The sequence below is a fragment of the Sapajus apella genome, unplaced genomic scaffold (genome assembly GCF_009761245.1).
Source record: "Sapajus apella isolate SASKATOON/1434 unplaced genomic scaffold, GSC_monkey_1.0 scaffold20, whole genome shotgun sequence".
Classification (NCBI taxonomy): Eukaryota; Metazoa; Chordata; class Mammalia; order Primates; family Cebidae; genus Sapajus; species Sapajus apella.
Window position 1 is genome coordinate 1,618,256 of NW_022436960.1, and position 21,461 is coordinate 1,639,716.

Here is a 21,461-nt window from a genome sequence, read left to right on the forward strand (position 1 = left end):
GCGTGGACGAGGACACAGAGGGGTCACTCACGCTGCTGGAGTCCGGTTCCCCCCGCTCCTCTGTGTGGGGTCCCTCCGTGACTATTTTAAAACACCTGTCTTCATTTGTGTAAGCCCGAGTGCGTCTCCACTGCTTATAACCCAAGAAAGAGACAGGAAGGTGTCTTCGGAACAGGGTCCTCAGGTGGAACCCAAAGTCGCCCACCGTGGGGTTTCCCATACTTCAGTCCCGCATGGACACCTTCAAGATCTTCATTAATCTGTGTACAGTCATGCTGTTATTTAGTTGGTACTTTGTTTTATGGATACACTTTTTATTAAGCTGTGTCCTAAGCAATAATAGCCCAAGAAACCATGGATTTGATGTGCTAATTATATATTTTCACACTCACCAATATATAATTATTAAAGTAAAATAATATTCAACTCTGAATCACTTAAAAGAACTGCCATAAGCAGTGGCGTGCACTCACCACACTTGGAGGAATCCTAGGCTATCCTACAGTATAAAGAAAGAAAATAACAAGAAGTCCTCTATTTGGCCTAAGTTGTAGATTTCTTGTTGACTATTATTGCTCAACAAATCTCCAATGATTATCCTGAATGAGGGGCCAGAAAACCATTTTACTTCTGTTCTGTTCCTTTTCATTAGAGGATGGACAGATCAATTGCTCTCAGGCTTTGCTAACCCCCGCTAGTCTTTGCTTCTATAAATGCAATACTATTTAGAAGCCCAGGATTAGAATCTTTCCACGGATTCCAGGATATCCATTGATTCTTTTAAGTTTTGCCTTCAAATCTGTATCATAATATTGCTACTTAAATACGAATGTCTTTGGACAAGTTAAACTCAACTTTAAAGCCAATGTAAGTAACAGACTACAGCCGTCCATGCGGGGGATTGGTTCTAGGCCCACCACGCTTACCCAAATCCATGCATATTCAAGCCCCACAGTCAGCCTGCAGGACCCGTGCATATGAAAAGTTGGCCCTCTGTATACACAGGTCTCGAATCTTGTGCATTTGCAATCTGCATTTGGTTGAAAAAAATCCACATATAAGTGGACCTGTGCAGTTCAAACTTGTGACGTTCAAGGGTCAATTGTAATTCTTTTACTTATGTAAGGAATGCACTATGATAAGGAGTTGTGTCCTGTCTTACAACTCAGACAGGATGATAAGCATCTTCCTTTATGTATCTGCAATGGTTTTGGTCCCACACGCTAGAAGAAAGCTTAAAAAGATGCTATGCCCATTGACCCATTCGTAGTGTAAAAAATTTTCTGAAACTGTTGAATGGCTCCATTCAAAAGTTGAACTGATCCTCCTAACTGGCTTCTAGTTATTTGGTTTCCTTTAATATACTCTTGCATATGTTTTAACAGTGTAAGCCTTAGCAAATTTTTTTCTGCATGTATCCAAAAATAAACATAATGTCATATACAAATATAAGCATGTTTTATACATTAAGATATCTATGCCAACATATCACAGATAACATATTAAGAAGAATCAGATTTCATTTATGGTAAAACCAGCAAAAATAAAAAACCAAAACTCAACACATCTCTTTTCTCCCCAAGAGCAGAGTGACGTGCCCTTCCGCTGGGCTCTATTAATGTCCCTGCATAGCTGGCAGCCCTGCACATGCCACATGATGTTGTCATTTGCACATAGGTTGTCAGTGTATAATTTTCCACCAGCTATGACAGGATTAGACACAAAAGTGCTTGGAAGTGTTTGCTGAATGAAGAAACCTACAGTATCCATGAATGCTGCCATGATGGCAACTTACTTATCATTCTAACTGAAGGTAATCTTTGCATCCTCTCACCCCTTTAGCAATACTTCCATTTTACTTTAAATCATACATATTATGTTCTCTTAAACTGCAAGCTCCCTGAGAGCAGGCAGGCTCTCTTGCTGCTTCTTTGTATTCCTTGCTGGATGAAAGTGAATTTTCTATTTACATCTTTATAGTCAAGTATCTTGCAACCCAAGCTGCAGTTTTCTTTTAGTAGAATGACACGTTAATTGCAACTAAGTACCACTGCTGGAATGGTACTTAAAATGGTCCGGATACACTTTAGGATGAGTGCTTGGAGCAGAGACAGAAGCCGGTCTAAGGATTCACGCAGGTGCAGGCTGTGGACCTGCTGTCCAAAGCACGTCCAATCCGGGGCCCCCCTTGGGTGGATTTGCTGTTGCTCTGATTTATGCTGATTTGCGCCAACACTTGGCTATCGTCAGCCTCAAAGCAGGACTGAAGAGGGTCACAACTACCAAGCGGACAATGCAGCATTTGTTTACAGTTCTGAATGGATTATCCTTTGTTCACGTGAGTGAAACCCTGTGTCTTGTCTGGAGACAGCAGTATAGAGTTCCCAAGTTCTACTTGTGATAACAAAGGACTTCACTGAAATAAAACTTTACATGGGCTGTAAAATATGAGTTGGTAACGGGAACCCAAATTAATGAACTTGGAAATTCTCACTCTCCAATAGATTAGAACATATTTCAGTCTTAAAACATGAATGGGAGAATAATTTGTCATTTCTAGGAATTACATTTCTGTTTTCCTTTGAGGCATAAAGCTATTTAAGTAAGATCTACCTTGAATATAGATGCTTTTCTTTACAAAAATGGTATTTCACACACTCTGAGGGTTCAGAAAATACCATTCATGTCCTGATCTCGTTTCTGGCTCTTATAAGGCAAGAAAGCTAAGCAACAACTTGGGTCACAAAGAACCAAATAGAAACAATTTTTGGAAACTTTTTCTTTTTGCCACTATGGACAGTAAAACCAGTGTTCGGTCCCTAGGAGTAACATTTCAATACTTCAGAAAAGAAAAATGAGACCCGCAACAGAACAACCAAGGTAAGGTTAAGCACCTTTGAAAGCACTCAATCTGAACGTACCATGTAAGGATAACCTGGGGGCAGGAAGGCCACCAATGTGGAGCTGGATGTCTGATCGGGCGCACCTCACGCTGCCTTATCGGGGCACCTCACGCTGCCTGATCGGGGCACCTCATGCTGCCTGATCGGGGCACCTCACGCTGTCTGATCGGGGGCACCTCATGCTGCCTGCTCCCACCGTGATCAGGATCCGTGCATGGAAAACTGTCCAAAAACTGACAAAATATACCCACAAACACAGAGGCAAGGTTAAGAGGAAAAATCACCTTCCTCAAAAAAAATCCAAACTTATGGAATATTATAAGAGGTCTGAATATTCAGTTAAAAGTAAAGCACAGTCAGGATTTTCACTGAAGTTAAGGCAATAAGCTCAATTACTTCAGGAAACTAGGAAACCTGTGTTCAGGCTGCCCAGAACCCCAAGTCCAGATGAGACCCCCTAGCTCAGTACTTCCCTGATGTAGGTTTCCTTCTGCTTGGCTTTCTTGCCTAGTAAGAGCTATCAATGAAATGAGGAAATGAATGGTATTTGGAGACTGAAGAAGGAAGCAAGAGGGAGAGAAAAGTGTTAAAAAATGTTGTATTGAGAACTCATAATAAGGATTCTCACAAACTTAAAAATAACATACGGTGTTTTTCTTTCCTCCTCCTTTCCTTTCTCTTTCTTGGAGGAATGGAGAAGGAGACAGCAAGTCCCATGCTCTTATATCAAGGTTTACAGATAGAACCCCACTAACTACCTTTGGCCTATGTTGGCCAGAGTTCCACTAAATACCAGGAACACATCAACCAGACTCAGCAGTAAGAGAAAAACACGATTCAGATTTACATGGAAGATACCTGCACAATTTCAACTTTCTAATGTGAAAGGCTGAAAAACATAGTTTCTGAGGTAAGACAAAGAATATCTTTTAAGGCTGGATGTGGTGGCTCATGTCTGTAATCCCAGCACTTTGGGAAGCCAAGGCAGGTGGATCATCTGAGGTCAGGAGTTAAAGACCAGCTTGACCAACATGGAGAAACTCTGTCTCAACTAAAAATACAAAATTAGCTGGGCACGGTGATGCATGCCTGTAATCCCAGCTACTCGGGAGGCTGAGGCAGAAGAATTGCTTGAACCCAGGAGGTGGAGGTTGCGGCGAGCTGAGATCACACAACAATGATTGAAACTCCGTATCAAAAGAAAAAAAAAAAGAATATCTTTTGAGGCTGGGCACTGTGGCTCATGCCTGTACTTTCAGCACTTTGAGAAGATGAGGCAGGTGGACCACTTGAGGCCAGGAATTCTAGAACAGCCTGGCCAGCACTGAGAAACCCCGTCCCTTCTAAAAATACAAAAAATTAGCCTGTAGTCTCAGCTACTCAGGAGGCTGAGGCAAGAGAATCGCTTGAACCTTGGAGGTGACGGTTGCAGTGAGCCGAGGTTGTGTCACTACACTCCAGCCTGGGAGGCAGAGCGAGACCCTGTCTAAAAAACAAAAAAAGAGTATCTTTGAATTTCAGTTAAGTATTAAATCTTTCTGCCTGTCCCAAAGCAGAAAGCTTATTTACCTGATCAGCGTCTACTGATCATACTTAGAAACAGAAATAACAAGTATGTGCTTTGTGTATATGTAGTTGTGTGTGTGTGTACAAGCATACAGAGTGTGCTTGCCTTGATGTCTATCATCTGAATACAACACTCCCCCTACACCTTCCAGTCTTTTACATATCATTATACCACTGAATAAAATGGGCTTTTCAAAAAAATTGAAAATTCACATAACATACAATGAACCATTTTAAGCACACTTCAGGGTTATGTAGTGTATTTACAATGTTGTGCAATTGCCCCTCTGTCTAGTTTCAAAACTTTTTCATTACCCCAGAAGAACTCCCCATGCTCTGTAAGTAATTACTCCCCATTCCTCCCTCCCCACAGCCCCTGGCAACCTCTAATCTGATTTCTGTCTCTATGGATTTGCCTATTCTGGACATTTCATATGAAAGGAATAAAAAAATGGGCTTTCAGGTTACATAAATCATCTGAAATATTATGTGGTAACTACAAATGTAAACAAGGTAAAAATCTGGGATTTGTCGTCTAAACTGAAATTCTGGAGTTAGGATTTCACAGACTAGAAACATTTCACAAAGAATCCTGAGGACTGATGCTGGGTTATCCTCCTTACATACAAATAAGATCAGTGAAAAAACGTCCTAACAGAAAAGATGTTTTAATACCAAAAAGACAATCTCTCATTTCTAATATGAGGTTACGGGGAACAAGACAATTTCAGAAAGAAAGATAATCCTGTACATTGAACAAATTTAGCTTAATGGAAAACTCACATGACATCACCCTAATCTTTGCCTTTGACAGGTAAGTCCTGTCACTGAGCAGCACAGGTGTCTGGGGTGCCCTCCTTAGCATACGTGAGCCTGCACTTATGGTCAAGAACTGATTTCCCAAAACAAGATAATTTAGGAAAAAACCGGTTTCATCCTGTAAAAGTTCAATCTTTTTGACGGCCAAGATTGACAAGACCCAAATCTATTTTAAGAATCAGCGGCTTTGTGAAAGAAAGCAACAGCTGTGAGTCAGGTGAGGCCATCTTGCCCAGAGAAGAGAGCAGCAGATCAGTGTTGTCCTTTAGTTCTGCTGGGCAGGCTGTGGTCTGGTGAGGCGAGAGGGCAGACGGTTAATGAAACAACTTTTCAAGAACTCCAACAGGCAGGTTTTTGCCTAACTTGGGCCTTTTATGCTGGAGTATGCATTCTGGAGGGTGCATAGAGCCAGAGGATAAACACAATATATATCCTAGAATATCAGTTCTCCATGCAGTTAAAATGTGAAACAAGGCGAGGTACAGTAGCTCATGCCTGTAATCCCAGCACTTTGGAGGGCCAAGGCCGGAAGATCACTTCAGGTCAAGAGTTCTAGACTAGCCTGGCCAACATGGCGAAACCCTGTCTCTACTAAAAATACAAAAATTAGCTGGGTGTGTTGACACACGCCTGTAATCCCAGCTACTCGGGAAGCGAGACACAAGAATCACTTGAACCTGGGAGGTGGAGGTTTCAGTGAGTCGAGGATGGTCGACTGCACTCCAGTCTAGGTGATACAGCAAGACTCCATCTCAAAAAAAAAAAAAAAAAGTTAAACATTTTTACACTTAACCATAATAGTCATGAAACGGAATACTAAATTCAAATAGCTTTTTACAACAAAACCAGAAATTTCAGAAACTTAAACATTTTGGGGGCTCATCGTGGACCATTTCAGACTAAGTGCCCAAGACGTCCTACAGGTTCTCTGCTCAGTCAGAGCAGCTACTGGGGAGATTCCGGGGAGCACTGTCCAAATTTAACTGATTTTAACCCAAGAAAGGCACAGTATTAGGAGAAAGAGACAAGGAGCATTGCTAAGATGATTCTAAAATTCACATGGAAATGCATATATCATTATACCATTGAATGAAATGGACCCAATATACGAAAAGGGGCCTAAAATACCTAAACAATTTTGAAAAAAAGAACAAAGTTGGAGAGTTCACACTTCCTGATTTTAAAGCTTACAACAGAGCTACAGTAATCAAGACAGTGTGGTACAGACATAAGGACAGACATACAGACCAATGGAATAGAGAATCCAGAAATAAACCCTTCCATTTACGACCCACTGATTTTCAACAAGGGTGCCAAACCCATTCAATAGGGGAAATAACTTTTTTTTTTAAACAAATGGTGCTGGGAAAACTGGATATTCACATGTAGATAAATGAAGTTGGACCCTTATCTTACACCCTGTATAAAAACTAACATGAAATGGAACAAAGACCAAAACGTAAGAGAGCTAATATTAAAAAAACTCTTAGAAGAATGTGTAAGAGTAAGTCTGGATTCAACGACGGTTTCATGGCTATAACAACATAAGCACAGGTGAAAGAAGACAAATCAAGATAAACTGGTCTTCCTCCAAATTAAAAATGTGTGCCGCAAATGATACCATCAAGACAGTGAAAAAAACAACCCACGGTATGGGAAAAAATTTGCAAAACGTATCTATGAAAAGGGCTTGGTTCTTGGAGTACATAAAGACTTTGCTGTGACAGCCTTCATTGCCAACTCTGACCACGCCCTTTGGGCCACCCCATACTCTCACCAATCCTTGGTCAGTTCCCTCCTCATTCCTCATGCTTCCTGCTTATTGTTCCCCCTCAATTCTCCAGAGGCTCTTTTCCTGGACCACCAGAAAAACCAAAGCCATGAGGCCCTAGCTTCCCCAACTTCCTTCTTAAATTTCCCTTCCTGCCCCAGAAATTTCTGACCATCCTCTCTGCCACAGATGACACTGAATGTTCTGGTTTTCAGCAGATCTGGTTTTGACAGCTTTATCGTTCACCTACAAAAACTGAACAGGGCTGACCACACAATCAGAGTATCTGAAATACAACAAAACTGGTTCATTCAACTAAATGAAATGCGAACGTGAAAGTTTAGTGAAACCAAATGATGGAATCGGAGGGAGGCCCTGGCTGGAGTCGAGTGGTCACTGAGCTGCACGGTTCCGCCTGCATGCTGTGCTGTTGCCCTCACAGGTGAGCATGTGTACCCTAAACAGCTGGGCAAAAGCTGGGAGCATGTACTCTACGATAAGGACTAGGAAAGTTACCTTTTGACCAAGTCTCAAATCTAAACCCATGATCTTGGCCTTTCGAAACTGTTCTAGCGAGTTAAGTGGCCAAAGTAATAGTAGTAACTTCTGAGACACAGAAAGAGAGCAATGCCCGGCTTCCATAATCAGGTATGCCTCACACTTTTAATGCTAGGCCTTCTTTATATATTTTGAACAAGCAACACACACACACACACACACACACACACACACACACACACACACACACACACACACACACACGGAAAACCCTCTTAGTCTATCCCTCCGCCAAAAGTATCGCTTTCAGTTTCTTCTGTATCTCTTGAGTTTCATCCTGGAACCAAAACAAATTTATTCTTAGCCCAATTTCCCCTCTGTAGTGATGAAGAGGGGGTGAGACACTGCTGCTGTCTTGCCTTCCACTTCACTGCTCTCTGCGGCTCTCCTTTCATCAGTCACAAAGGGATGATACTTGCTTGATATCAACGCTTTTCCAGGACTTCTCTCACCACACTGTGACAACCACCCCCAACACACACCCCAGCAGGCTGAATCATCCCACCTTCCCAACTGCATCCCGGGACCACCAATTATTTATTAAACTTCAGCTAAGCATTGCTTCTTTGGGAAGGCCCTGCTGGGCCCCACTGGGCCTGCTCCCTCCTCCTGAAGCCAGTGCAGACATGCACCCACAGCACCTGTAACACCACCGTTCTTAGCACTAAGCACAGAGCCAACTGCCAAGTAGGCGATTTCTAAATATTTGCAAATGAGAGATATACAACTTTAGGTGGACCTAGGGCAGAAAGTCAAAACTGAATTTTGTTTTCTTCTGGGTTAGGTATAATGTTGTCCTTCCATTTGAAATGAACTCAGACATTTTTTTAGTCTTAATTTTAACCTTGTTTGGGACAACAAAAGGCCCCAGGGTTGCTAACACTTCAATTAACCACAGTACAGAGGCAGAATAAAAAGCAAAGGAGGAGGAAGGAAATCTTCCAAGAGCTTTATTAAACTCAGGAACATGCGCTCATAGGGTTTTTTTCACTACAATGTAAACATCACCTCAATTGTAAATATCAAGCAGTGTCTGTGCTGTCCTACTGTTTCCCTTCAGACAAATGTCTACACCAAAACAGAACCAGTTTCCAGATGAATGCCTCTCTCCCCCATCCCGCAAGAACTCCATGCTATATCATTACTGATAAAAAGAATATATCTAATTTTGTACTAAATCCTAAGAATTACTCATTAAGAATCTTCACCAATGGTAAGTTTATGTTTAGCACGAAAATACTCTTGCCAGCCATGTTTAAAATGCTTGAATGTGAATCTCTCGGGATGTGCCTGCTCCTAAAATCAAGTGGAAAGTCAGTCCTGGAGTCCGTTTCTTCAGCGGAAGCTCTGGGGCTGTGTGAGGGAGCAAGTGGGCACTACTGTGCCTGGCAAGATGACGTAGGGCTCAGATAAGTTAATTTCACCCAGAACCACAAACCCTCAAAGTACAGCCTTACCTTCGTGACCCAGAATCTGCATCTCTTGTTTTTCTAGATGATACCATAAGATCAACTAACCTGGTTTCAGCTGCACTGCACTCTATACCACTGTAAAAAGCTGAGAGCAGAAAGCACCGCGTAGATAGATCCCTGTGATAAAAACACCTGCAAGAGCAGGCTCAATGCATGCTCAGAGAGGTGTGCGCCCAGAACCGTGAGTCAGAAAACCCAAGTGCTGGTCCGGTCTCTGGTCTCTGTCACCAACCCCTTCCTGGACCTCAGGCAAGTTGGAGAACCTCTCTGCTTTGGTTTCTACGACTGTAAAAGTAGGACTAATAATACTTGTTTACTGCCTCATAGGAAAGAGGGCAGCGGTTAATGAAGCCTTTTGCAAGGAGCTTTGAAGATTAAAAAGATTCCAGGGCGCTAATGACAAACAATAACAGACTCTCCATTCTCATTTGGGTATCTATTATGCCATGGGGGAGGGGATACTGAATTGCTCCAAGTAAATTGGTCTTCTAGAATTCTTTTTCTTCTGGCTAAACTACCATTTTGAAAAACCCTAGAAGAGATGAATGATTGTAATGCTTGGAATATCAGATAATACAAAAGAAATCCAAAACGGCTGGCTGATGCTTTAATTTCACTGTCCCGACTGCTCTGCCTGGGTTCTGCAGCCCTGCTCGGTGGTATAAATATTTACATCCGAAGCATGTGTTAGTTACTATGGATGCCATAGCGAAGGCTATTAGCTTGGCTGTTAAGTCCCTGTTTGCTGCCAAAGAACCCTTAACTGAACATGCTTCTTAAACTTTGCTTTAGTTTTTAAAAACATTTAAATGTGAAGTAGTATTACAATTATTTGGGGGGTTCCAAGTTTAGTTTACATTTCACTTAAAGGCTCTCCTCCTTTTTACAAAGAAAGGGTGAAAAGGCTCAAGTAAGCAAATGTCTCAGCCCATATGTTACACTAAACAAGACTGTAAGACTGAACTGGTTTTTGTAAGTTGATATTTGGTCTTACATAAACACATGTGTGCATATACACACATAGCCCACCAAAAGATATTTTTCTAATTTATGTAGGCAGTATGATTTATGTTCATTTAATTGGATAATAATTCCAACTCACACAACAATGTGAAAATTCAGGATTAATATTTTGAAAGTTAACATTTAAATGATGCATAAGATTCCAAAGTAAAAATACGCAGAGTTCATATCCATTGATATTAGACTATTTGAATGAGAAAAGTCAGCCCCCACAAAAGTTTACATGTCTTCAAAAGGTCAGTTTCAATACCTGATCATCTCATCAGGATATAAATGAGAAAATAAGAATGCGGTTCTCAAGGGGAAGAAGTGGGGAAGAGACAAAGGATAAGTAAAAAATTTCCCAAAATCATAAATTTAACTTTGGCTTAAATTTAAATGTTTAAGAATACTATAAACACTTATCAACATAATGTCATTTGTGACTTTGTGTAAAATGAAAAAGTATCTCAATTTATTAGATTCTTTAAAAAAAACTCTACCCATTGGCCAATCATTTAGGTTTTCTCCTGGCAGAGCACTTCTCTTAACTAAGAACAAAGTAAGAGGAGAAATGTGCTCACTCTCGTTCCGTGTTTTTCGTCTTCAGGGGTATCAGATTGGAATGCCAATCTCAGCTCCTTTCTTGCAACTTCCTTGAAAATAAGTAATTGAATCAAATGCATTTTTAATGTAATTTATTTGGAGATTGAGGAAAGTATGGTGACTTAAGAACCTCAGTAACTAGTGACACCATTAGGCCTTCACCTTAGCTCTGACAGCTCCAGATTCCTGTATGATTTGATTGAATAATTTAGGAAGCGATCTGTGTGTGTGTGGAGTGGCGGTGGTGGTGGGGGGTGGTCCCTAAATTAGTAAGACCTCAATGTTTTCAACATCTAGTAAAATACTTTCAACAGTGTCAATGACGTTCTCTAAAGGGAAATGTCTCCTCACGACTGGGTCCAAGAATTGAGAAACAGAATTCCACATTTCTAGCAGCTTGGTGAAGCATAAGTGACCTCTGTACTAAAATCAGACAACATGAGGTTTCACTCTGGCCTGGTCATTTTGACACCTGTAAAACTAGCCTAGGGCACCTATGCACAAGGCTGTGGGGGCTGAGCCTCTGTGACAGCTCCATGTCACACTCGCCTCGGCCTCCTAGATGGCTAGTCTGAAAGTTTAAGCCAAATTAACGGAAAAACATGGGAGACCACCTTAAGCACTTATGCGATGTGTGTATACATAGTATAACGCAGGATGATATGATGCTTGAAGCGTTATGAACTGAGAGAGCTATCAAGATACTAAAAACGTATAGAAGGTTACTAAAACTACTCATGTCAACTTTTTAAAGAAATGAAACAAAAAATGCTACATACTCTGTGAATAAATACATACTTATATTATTTAGGTGGATAAATACACAAACACACACACCCCCAGCAGGGAGAAAATGGTAGGGAATGACACACAGCAAACTCCAGGCAACAGTCACTCTGAGATGTAGGGGTGGCAGGCCCATCTCCGGGGGTAAGCTTAGGGAATTTCAGTTTTATTTGCAATGAAGAAAAAATGTAAAGGTGGCTGTATTCACATATTAACTGATTACTTGATGATGTCTTAAAAAGAAAAGATTTGAAAAACACAGAAGAAAACTGACCAAGGCAGGGGGCAGGCTCAGGGTTGGCTGGGCCCTGGATGCTCTTGACTCTCACAGTCCCAGAGACCAGTTGAGATGATTCAGCTGACTACTTAAACTTATTTTTTTTAGAGAAAAGAGGAAAAAACCACAGAGGCTTGAGGCTTGGTAAAAACAGGGTGGCGTGCACCTCTAGTCCCAGCTGCTTGGGAGGCTGAGGCAGGAGAATTGTTTGAACCCGGGAGGTGGAGGTTGCAGTAAGCCGAGATCGCCCCACTACACTCCTGCCTGGCGCCTGGTGACAAAGCAAAACTGTCTCAAAAACAAAACAAAACAAACACACAAACAAAAAAACAGGGTCAGAGTCATATCCAGCCCATTCTAGGAAGATTTCCTAGGCCAAGGGTTTTCCATTTTTTGGGTGTCAAGACCTACTTACATTCTTAGAAAGTACGGAGAACCCTGAAGAGCTCTGATTATGCAAGTTATAGCCATTGTTATTGACCATATTTGAGAATTTAAAAAATATTTACTTATTCATCTAAATTAGCAATACATTCATTTCATATTAAATAACATGAATATAATCTTATTTTCAAAAAGAAACCAGCAAGAAAATGGCCCCGTTTTACATTTTTGCATGTATCTTCAATGCTCAACTTAACAGAAGACACGCAGATCTGCCAATGTGTTTGTGTGTTTAATTTGCTGTGATATGCTATTTTGGTTCAAGCATAAGTAAAGAAACACCCCAGGCTCAGATAGACATGTCTGGTGGGAAAAGGGAAGTTTTAATAGCCTTTTCAAAAAAATTGCCAATGGTTTTCTTTACCAATATTAAAATTCAACAAGTGATAGTTCCTTAAAGATTAATTGCAACGTGGGATCTGAAACCATATTGACGAGCCTTTCAGTTACATCAACAGCTGGCATGTGTCTTACACTCCGCGTGGCTCTTCGCCCACGCCTGTTTTGTAGCATCGTTTGTCAGTCACTGAGAACACTGCTGCATGTGTTGTGCGACCTTCCACTGCATACATCAAGAAACCCCACTTGCTGACGTCACCACCCCTCTCAGCAAAAAAGTTTATGGCACTGGGAGCTGCCATACTTAAACACTGGCAGATAAAAGTTCTCCAAAGTTCACATTTTGCTGGAAAGCTCAAATTTTATCATGGACCAAAAATAGTGTCACAGTTGTTTTCCCCTGAATTAATAAGCTCACTTCACAGATTTTCTAGAAAATATCTCCCAAATATTCAAGTCTTAATAACCACAGTTTGTCTGCTTTTTGTTCTGTCAAGTAAAAATGATTTTACATTACTATTCTCATAATTTACAAGTTCCTGGAAAAAGCGGCTATTTTGGCTCATAACTCACACACCTGCGTGGGTGCTTTTCTTTAAGGTGGTCATTACACTCCAGCATGCTAGAAGGGCTTTATGTGAACTCTGCATTTCATCATACAAAATTAAAAAGGAGGCCAGGTGCAGTGGCTCACACCACTAATCCCGGCACTCTGGGAGGCCAAGGCAGGAGGATCATTTGAACCCAGGAGTTTGCAACCAGCCTGGGCAACATAGTGAGACCCCAGCTCTACCCCCACCCCCACCAAAAAAAAAAAAAGAAAGAAAAGCTGAGGCTGCAGTGAGCTGTGATTGCGCCACTGCACTCCAGCCTGGCCAACGAAAAAACCAAACCCAAACAAAAACAAAATTGAAAAGGTATACAGAGGAGCTGAGATTTAAAACCTAGTAACTTCATGCTTCATCAAGCACATTCTTGGGTCAGACTGGCGTGCCGCCAGCTGAACACCGCTGACCTGCTTAATGAAAGAAAGGTGCCATGTTACTTGCCTTTGCTCGACCAGGGCAAACGTCCACACAGTGAAAGAGGTAAATTGGATCTTGGTAATCCTATGAGACAGTTATGGCCTTGCAAACCCTCTGGAAAGCAGCTCTGCGACCCCAGGGGCCACCGGCTGCCCAGGGTGAACAGTGCTCCATGCAAGTGCTTCAGAGTTCTAAGAGAGCGATTATCAAATGCTACCCCCCTTTGATAAGCCTGACCAACTACATAAAGCTGGGGAAAAAACCCAACAACCCATTCCTAATTATACATGTGTAGAAAGTGTTTACAAATGTAAACACACATATATAGACACCCTCACCACCCACCTCTTCCTTGAGGCCCACCAAGAATAAAGAACCAGCAACTTAGAAGTGGGGGGTGGTTCTTTAGGGCTTCAGGGTCCTTCAGGACTTGTTTCCTAGAGTGAAACATTACTGTTCTCATAATTTGTAAGTTAAAATACCATAATTAGAACACACTGCTCATGAGTAACACAACTAGCGGACAAAAACCCAAGAGTATTATAACAAGGTCACATACACCGATGACAAAGACACTGAAAAATCCTCATCAGTGTTCACAGCTCCAATTCTACTTTTAAACACCAAAATATTAACATTTAAAAACAATTAGGATATAAGGTTACAGTTGAGATCCCACTTATTTCAAACATTAGTTAAAACAACATCTGCATTTAAAAATGACTAAAGGGAAATGACATGTAAAGTCACCCTATTTGAGATTAACCACAGATATCTCTCTTTTTTTTTTTTTTTTTTTTGAGACCGAGTCTCACCCTGTTGCCCAGGCTGGAGCAGTGGCGTGATCTTGGTTCATTGCAACCTCCACCTCTTGGGTTTAAGTGATTCTCCTGTGTCAACCTCCTGAGTAGCTGGGATTACGGGTGCACGCCACCATGCTAGCTAATTTTTTTGTATTTTCAGTAGAGCTGGGGTTTTGCCATGTTTGCCAGGGTAGTCTTGAACTCCTGACCTCAGGTGATCTGCCCTCCTTGGCCTCCCAAAGTGTTGGAAGTACAGGTGTGACCTTCCAAAGTGCTGGTATTACAGGTGTGAGCCACTGTGCCTGTAATACTTTTTAAAGATGAAATTTCTTATGAATGTGATAAAACTTTTTTCTTCAAAAGAGTTAAAGAAGGAAAGATGTATATAAATGCCAATTTCTTATTTTACTCTAGACTTCACGGACTGGACCATAGGAACAGAAAGACTGAACAGGGAGTAGTAAGTATACTCTGAACTGAGGTCGCGGACATGTGCCTAAGACCATGTTAGGAGGTAATTATACACAATCTACAAGCAGAACATAGTACAAACTCCAGAGGTAATGATGATACTAATTTCTTCCGAATGGTGAAATGCCAAGCAATCTACAAGAGATGAAAAGGCTGGGTAAAAGAGAGACAGACAGATGAGCTGTAGAAAAATAAAACAGATTATGGCTAAGTGGCAGGACTCCAGAGTGCCACATACAACCTATGAAAGAGATAACCGTGGCCACCACTAACACTGAGTCTCACGACACTCCAGGTGCCACTTTAAGCTCTTTACACGCATTCACCAGTTTAACTTTCAAAAAACTCCAGAGATAGGCTGTACTATTATTCCCATTTCACGTTCCATTTCTAGGCACAGAGAGTAAGTCACACGCCCAAGACCATTTGGTTAGCCTGGGGTGGGCGGGGTGGGTGGTGGTGACCTGACCCTGGTGTGTGGCTCCTGGTCTTACCCTTAACCACCAAACACCCTGCCTCTTAAAGTGCGGAGGGAACTTTGGTTTCATCTCGTCTTCCAGTATGCCTTAAAATTGGTTACACTCCATAAGACCAATAAAAATGCCGACAAACATCAAAAACGGTAATGCACCCCAAAAACACTGTTTGGAAAGATGGCGTGGCCGTCTGTGCAGCTACCGTGAGTTACAACCAGGGGACCGACACTGGCTGGCAAACCCTCAAATACGAAAGGCCACTGCTCACTGCTTAGGAAACAGTAGCTAAGTTATTACATTTCCTCTGTACATCTTTTCCAAAGCAGAACCTTTTTAAAGATATTTCCCTCACCGGTGAATATTGAAATAAGAAAGTAAAACAACCTTATTGTTTAAAAATATATTTCTCTCAAATATTATGAAAAAGTTAAAATCTCCAGAGAATTTCAATGAATACTTGTATGTTGTGTATCTCCTCCCCTAGATTCAACCACTGCCCATGCTTTGACACATTTGCCTTATACCCATTTTCCCTTTATCATTTGAAATTGCAGAGATCATGATCCTTCACCTATTAATACTTCAGTCTGCATTCCCTAAGTCCCTTAAAAATTTTGACACCTTTTGACACCTAGAAAGTTAGCAATCATTCCATACATCCAACATCATTCTGCAAGCCACTTTCTCCAGCTGCCTCCAAAACATCTCCAACAGGTTTGATTTTACACTTTTTAGAACAAGGATCTGACCTAGAGTCACTCACTGTACTTAACCGTTATATCTTAGTCTTTTTTTTTTTTTTTTTTTACACTAGAAGAGTTTTTGATTTATGTGTAATTCAAGGGGCTAAAATAAAGCCAGATTCCTACTTGCTGTAGGAGCACTGGTTTGTCCCCATGCATTTTAGCCAGTGTCTCTCCAAGATGTCAGTGAGAGAAACGATTTACCCCATGTTTAGAAGTTCTCCACTTGGCGGTCACATTTCCAGGGTGACAGGGAGAGGAAACGGTGCCTGGGCAAGGCCCAGAGTAAGTGGCACCTGTGTCTGCTCTTTCAACCAGTCACTTGTGTCAAGTCTGTCACCTTTTTGGTGGTTAGTCTTACTCTTGAACTTGGGCATAATGCCTGCTCAGGGGGTTTTTGCCTTGCAGCAAAAGCCATCTCCTTTAAGTTTTTCATTGAAATACGTTAACTGTATAGAGGATTGAGAGAAAAATAAAGCACAGCTTCTCATGAACTTCTGATTCCACTGATCAGGTATTTAGCTAAGAAATATACCTGATAGGCTGGGCGCAGTGGCTCACACCTGTTAAGTCCAGCACTTTGGGAGGCTGAGGCGGGCAGATCACTTGAGGTCAGGAGTTCGGGAGTAGCCTGGCCATCATGGTGAAACCCTGTCTCTACTAAAAATACAAAAATTATCTGGGTGTGGTAGCTGGCGCTTGTAATCTCAGCTACTTAGGAGGCTGAGGCACAAGAATCACTTGAACCTGGGAGGTGGAGGTTGCAGTGAGCAAAGATTGTAGCACTGCACTCCAGCCTGGTGACAGAGCGAGATTCCATCTCAAAAAAGAAATATACTAGATAACTATTTCTTGATAGCTATCTAGTATATTGTAATTTTCAGTCCACTGACAATGACTGATGCCTCTACTCTAGGAATAATGCTCAGTGTCACCAGATAACAAGTTCTACAGGACTCTCCTCAGGATACTACTGATTTTGTGGAGGAGATTAGTAAAGTCAACGATTACTACCTGACAGATTTGGTAAGAGAACTGGGACAACAGGTAAGAAGAATATCAACTTTCTCCCTGAACACCAACAACGTATTCACGTAAACCTTTAACAAACTCCCATTCAACCCTGAAATGAGTTTTGAACTCCAGACACTCAAATATATTACCAACTGTACAGAAAACAGTAAAAATCAAAAGTACGTATGAGGCAGGAGCTTCCACCAGCATCTCTCAACATTCTGACGTCTGCAGAGCAAAGAACATGAGCTTTGCTATCAGACTAACTGAGGCTCAGATCTTGTTTCACTGCATTCTCTGTGGCCCTGGGCAAGAGGCTCCCTTTTTTTTCCTGTTCCAGGAAAAAAAAAAAAAAAAAAAAAGGCAGGGGCAGCGGTGAGTAGGGGAGGATTATAATGCCTCACAGTGCTGGGCAGATTCAAAGAGAGAACAGAAATACAGGGTTTCTGCCATGACCCAGCACACTGAAGGCGCTCAATGCATGGTGCTTCTCCTCTGGGACAGCCACCAGCAGCCTCGGGACCACGTACCTGCTGCTGCCAACAGCCCTGGACTGGGCCCTCTAGGCCGGGTGACCTTGGGGAGGAGAAATACTAGGACTGTCCTGCTCACTTGACAGGCAGCAGTGCTGGGAGAAAGAAGCACGAGTGTTCATAAAAGCTTGTCACAAAGTGAATGGGATCCAAAAAGAACCACCTTGCAATTTTGATGTGGAACCGGAAGTTAGGATGTACCCCAAACCACTCTGTCTTTGTGTTTCTGTCTATTCTTTTCCTGGGTTTAAAAACACACACACTATTCTTGACTAATAACCTTACCTCTATTTTTCTTTCATTCCTCTACGTACTTTCATAAAAAAATTTTAGAAGATAGCTTTTGCTGCAAGGCAAAACCTCCTCAGCAGACATTAGACCCAAGTTTAATGGTAAGACTAATGAACAAAAAGGTGTACAGACTTTATACAAATCTACCCATCCCTCTTTCCCCCAGAGAGTTATCTGTTACTCTGGTTACCTTCCACACCCCCAGGAGACAGAAGAAACAACTTTACATATAGGAGACAGGATTGGATACAGAATAGGATACGGTAAGGTTAAGGGTGTGTTTCTATAAAGTCACAGTGCAGAGAGCTACAGTTACACAGTAAATAGATGTTTGTGAAGTATAAATTTTGAGCTGAGGCACTATTCAGAGAATCACCGGCTTAATCATTTGAAGAATCTTTTCAGTTATCACTCAAACAGTTTTCCTTCCTAATTTTGGGAAATAAAGATAACAGGGGGTGCCCATTCTCACTAGTACGACTTCACACCATGCAGGTGTGTTACTAATTTAGCAACCTGTGTGCATTATGTATGGCTATTGTTATTATTATTATTAATATAGGTTAAGCCACCAGATTTAGTGCAGCAGGAAAAGCCATGGGGTTTCAAAGCAAGGAAGCTATGCTCGCTTCTTGCATGTTTTTAAGTGAATTTTTATTGGAAACGTGAATACCTTCAACGAATTGGTGACTCAGGAAGTACTTGTGAGAAAATAAACTTTTCCACTGGACCTCCATTTCCCAAGAAAAAATGGGTTTACATCAAAAGAATGACTTATTCTCCAACGTCTCACCAGGCTGGAGCAACTTGAGTCTTTCAAAGACAGCCTCATCCCCTGGATAAGTTTGCTAATGACTAGAACAAAATGACAGCAGTTAATAACATTCTTGAAGCCCAGAATAAAGGCCAGCTGGAAGAGGCCCAAAACTGTGTGCTTCCTCTTTGACCATTACCATCTTTCTGGCTTGGCTGTCACTGCCTACTGCCTAAACCTGGCTGAAGTCAGCGTGCTCTGGAGGGTGGGAAGCAGGCCTGCCCACCACACCTCACAGCATCAGGGCTGGTACAGCTTCCCAGCATGGGGAGGAGGCAATAGACTGAAGGTCTGCAAGGAAACATGCTTTACTATCCTTAACAGGCAATTCAAAAAGTCAAAGAACAGTCTAGTACAGGGTTGGTGAACTATGGCCCATGGGCCAAATGCACCCTGTCGCCTGTTTGTAAATAAAGCTTCAATGGACCACAGTTAGGCCTATTCATTAACTGTCTATGGCTGCTTTCACCCGCAAAGCCAACACTATTTACAATCTGGCCCTTTTCCAAAAAAAAGTTTAACAATTCCAGTCTAGAACTGTGCCGTCCAATATCGTAGCCACTAGACACGTGTGTCTACTTAAATTTCCAATAACTAAAGTTAAAAATTCACTTTCTCAGCTCTACATCTTAAGTGCTCAGCAGTCACTGCTGGCAGTGGCTGCTGCAGAGACAGCACAGGACATTGCCATCACAGCAGCAGTTCTCCTGGACGGAGCTGAGAGTGAGGAGTTACATCACCAGCTGAATTCACAGCCGTCAAGTTCTGGGTGACTCTTCTTCCACAGACAGAAGGGCTTACACTAAGTCTCAAAAATACATCCCTTTCACACTTGAACTTTTTAGGATATGCAAATTCGCCATTTTAATCGCAAACTTCAGACTACTTGGTAGACAATAATGGTCAGAGCGATCGTGACAACAAATCAGTTAGATGGTCATTTTATACTTGTTTACTTGGTCCCCACCCCAGTGGGTGGTAAACTGGGAAAGCCGGGCCATAGCCCCTGCTTATATCCACGTTAGAACCCTGCCTGGCATGCGGTATGGATCAATAAATATTTGTAAAATGATTAAGAAATGAGACCAAGGTACAAAACTGTTACACAAAAAGAGGCCACCGAACCAAATAAATAAGGCATTGGGGAAAAAACGCTACGTAATCCCGAAGCAAAATGTTCTTCAAGCAGCCAACATTCCTATTTTAAAGTGATTTTTTAAAAAAGATTCAAAACAAAACAACCCAACCATCTGGGTTTGGACTCTGGCTCCAAAGCTTCCAGGATATGTGATCTTGGGTAAGTTATTTTTCCTTCAGTGGGAAAGACCCCTCTTCCCTAAACGGGAAGGACAGTGCATCCCACCCCATCCAAGTGAGCAAAGTAGCCCAGGGCACAGCCCTCCTGGGTTCCTTCTACTCCCTGGCATCACCAGCCCCTGCTCTCCGGGGCATCCTGCCGGTGCGTTCTGGCTCTAGCCCTCTCATGGCAGAGCTCTTATGCCGGGTCTCTCCATGTAACCATTCCTCCTTTGGGACGGGGGCTGCAACTTAATCATTTTAATGACCCTCAGCACTTGGCACACAGGAGCTGCTCAATGGATGTTAAGCTAAGACTCTAAAGCCCAATAAATAAATCAAATTTTGCTAAATCTCACATTAACGGGCTGCTCCAAAAAGTCTTTATGAGTCAATCAAGCATTCTTCAAATTTTGAAATCAGAAATTACCCCCACTGTTTGAGTCAGAAGTTAGTCTCAAGTCTCCGAAAGTTATCCCTTCTTAAAAAACTTCAAATCTCTTTCAGGTTAATACACTTTACTACCTTTTCCCTCCACAACTATATACCGACCACCCAACCAACGGCAACAAATCCAAACTGGCCACAATAAGGTCTTGGAATTAAAAGCAAAAAAAATTAATGAGGTTTAAGATACAACATCAAATGATTCTATTTCAGTATAAGTTCATAATTTAAAAACTAAGTAATATATTAGGTGTCTAATAAAAACCAGAAAACACAAACTAAAAGGATTTATTTATAAGTGGGTACCTTAAAAGTATAAAAATTTACATTTTATATGCAGTCAAATTATCTTACTGCTAACTCGTTTTTAAGAACCAATTTGGCTGGGTACAGTGGCTCTTAACGGTAATCCCAGCACTTTGGGAGGCCGAGGTGGGAGAATCGCTTGAACCCAGGAGTTTGAGATCAATCTGGGCATTATGGCGAAACCCCATCTCTACAAAAAATATGAAAAATTAAAGGCTGGGCATGGTGGCTCATGCCTGTAATCTCAGCACTTTGGGAGGCCAAGATGGGCAGATCACGAGGCCAGGAGATTGAGACCATCCTGGCCAACATAGTGAAACCCTGTCTCTACTAAAAAAAAAAAAAAAAAAAAAAAAAATTAGCTGGGCATGGTAGTGCATGCCTGAAGTCTCAGCTACTCGAGAAACTGAGGTGGGAGAATCACCTGAGCCCAGGAGGTGGAAGCGGCAGTGAGCTGTGATCATACCACTGCACTCCAGCCTGGGTGACAATGTGAGACCCTGCCTCCAAACAAACAAACAAAAGACATCTAACTTAAACAATTACATTTTGTTCTTGCCCATTTGGTTCTTGCAGGTAAAATACCTGAATTTTACCTGTAGGCAACCTTTGCTTTTTACTGGGTGCAGTACCAAAACAGTAAATTCATAGCCCGTCCTACAGTTTGGTCATTGAATGCCGATTGCCACCTTCATTAAA

General features: G+C 41.8%; 1 protein-coding gene across 9 annotated transcripts in view; it reads right to left on the minus strand.

Annotated features, from left to right (window-relative positions):
- Positions 1 to 21,461, minus strand: part of PPP2R5C (protein phosphatase 2 regulatory subunit B'gamma) — a 162,892-nt gene that overhangs the window by 91,955 nt on the left and 49,476 nt on the right. Inside the window, exon 1 of one of the 9 annotated variants that reach the window (XM_032287372.1) lies at positions 9,075 to 10,537. The exons of the other annotated variants lie outside the window; for them this stretch is intronic. Coding sequence (XP_032143263.1) covers positions 9,075 to 9,096 — 22 coding nt within the window. The 5' untranslated portion in view covers positions 9,097 to 10,537. Of the gene's footprint in view, positions 1 to 9,074; positions 10,538 to 21,461 lie in introns of those variants that run through there. 9 annotated transcript variants of the gene reach the window in all.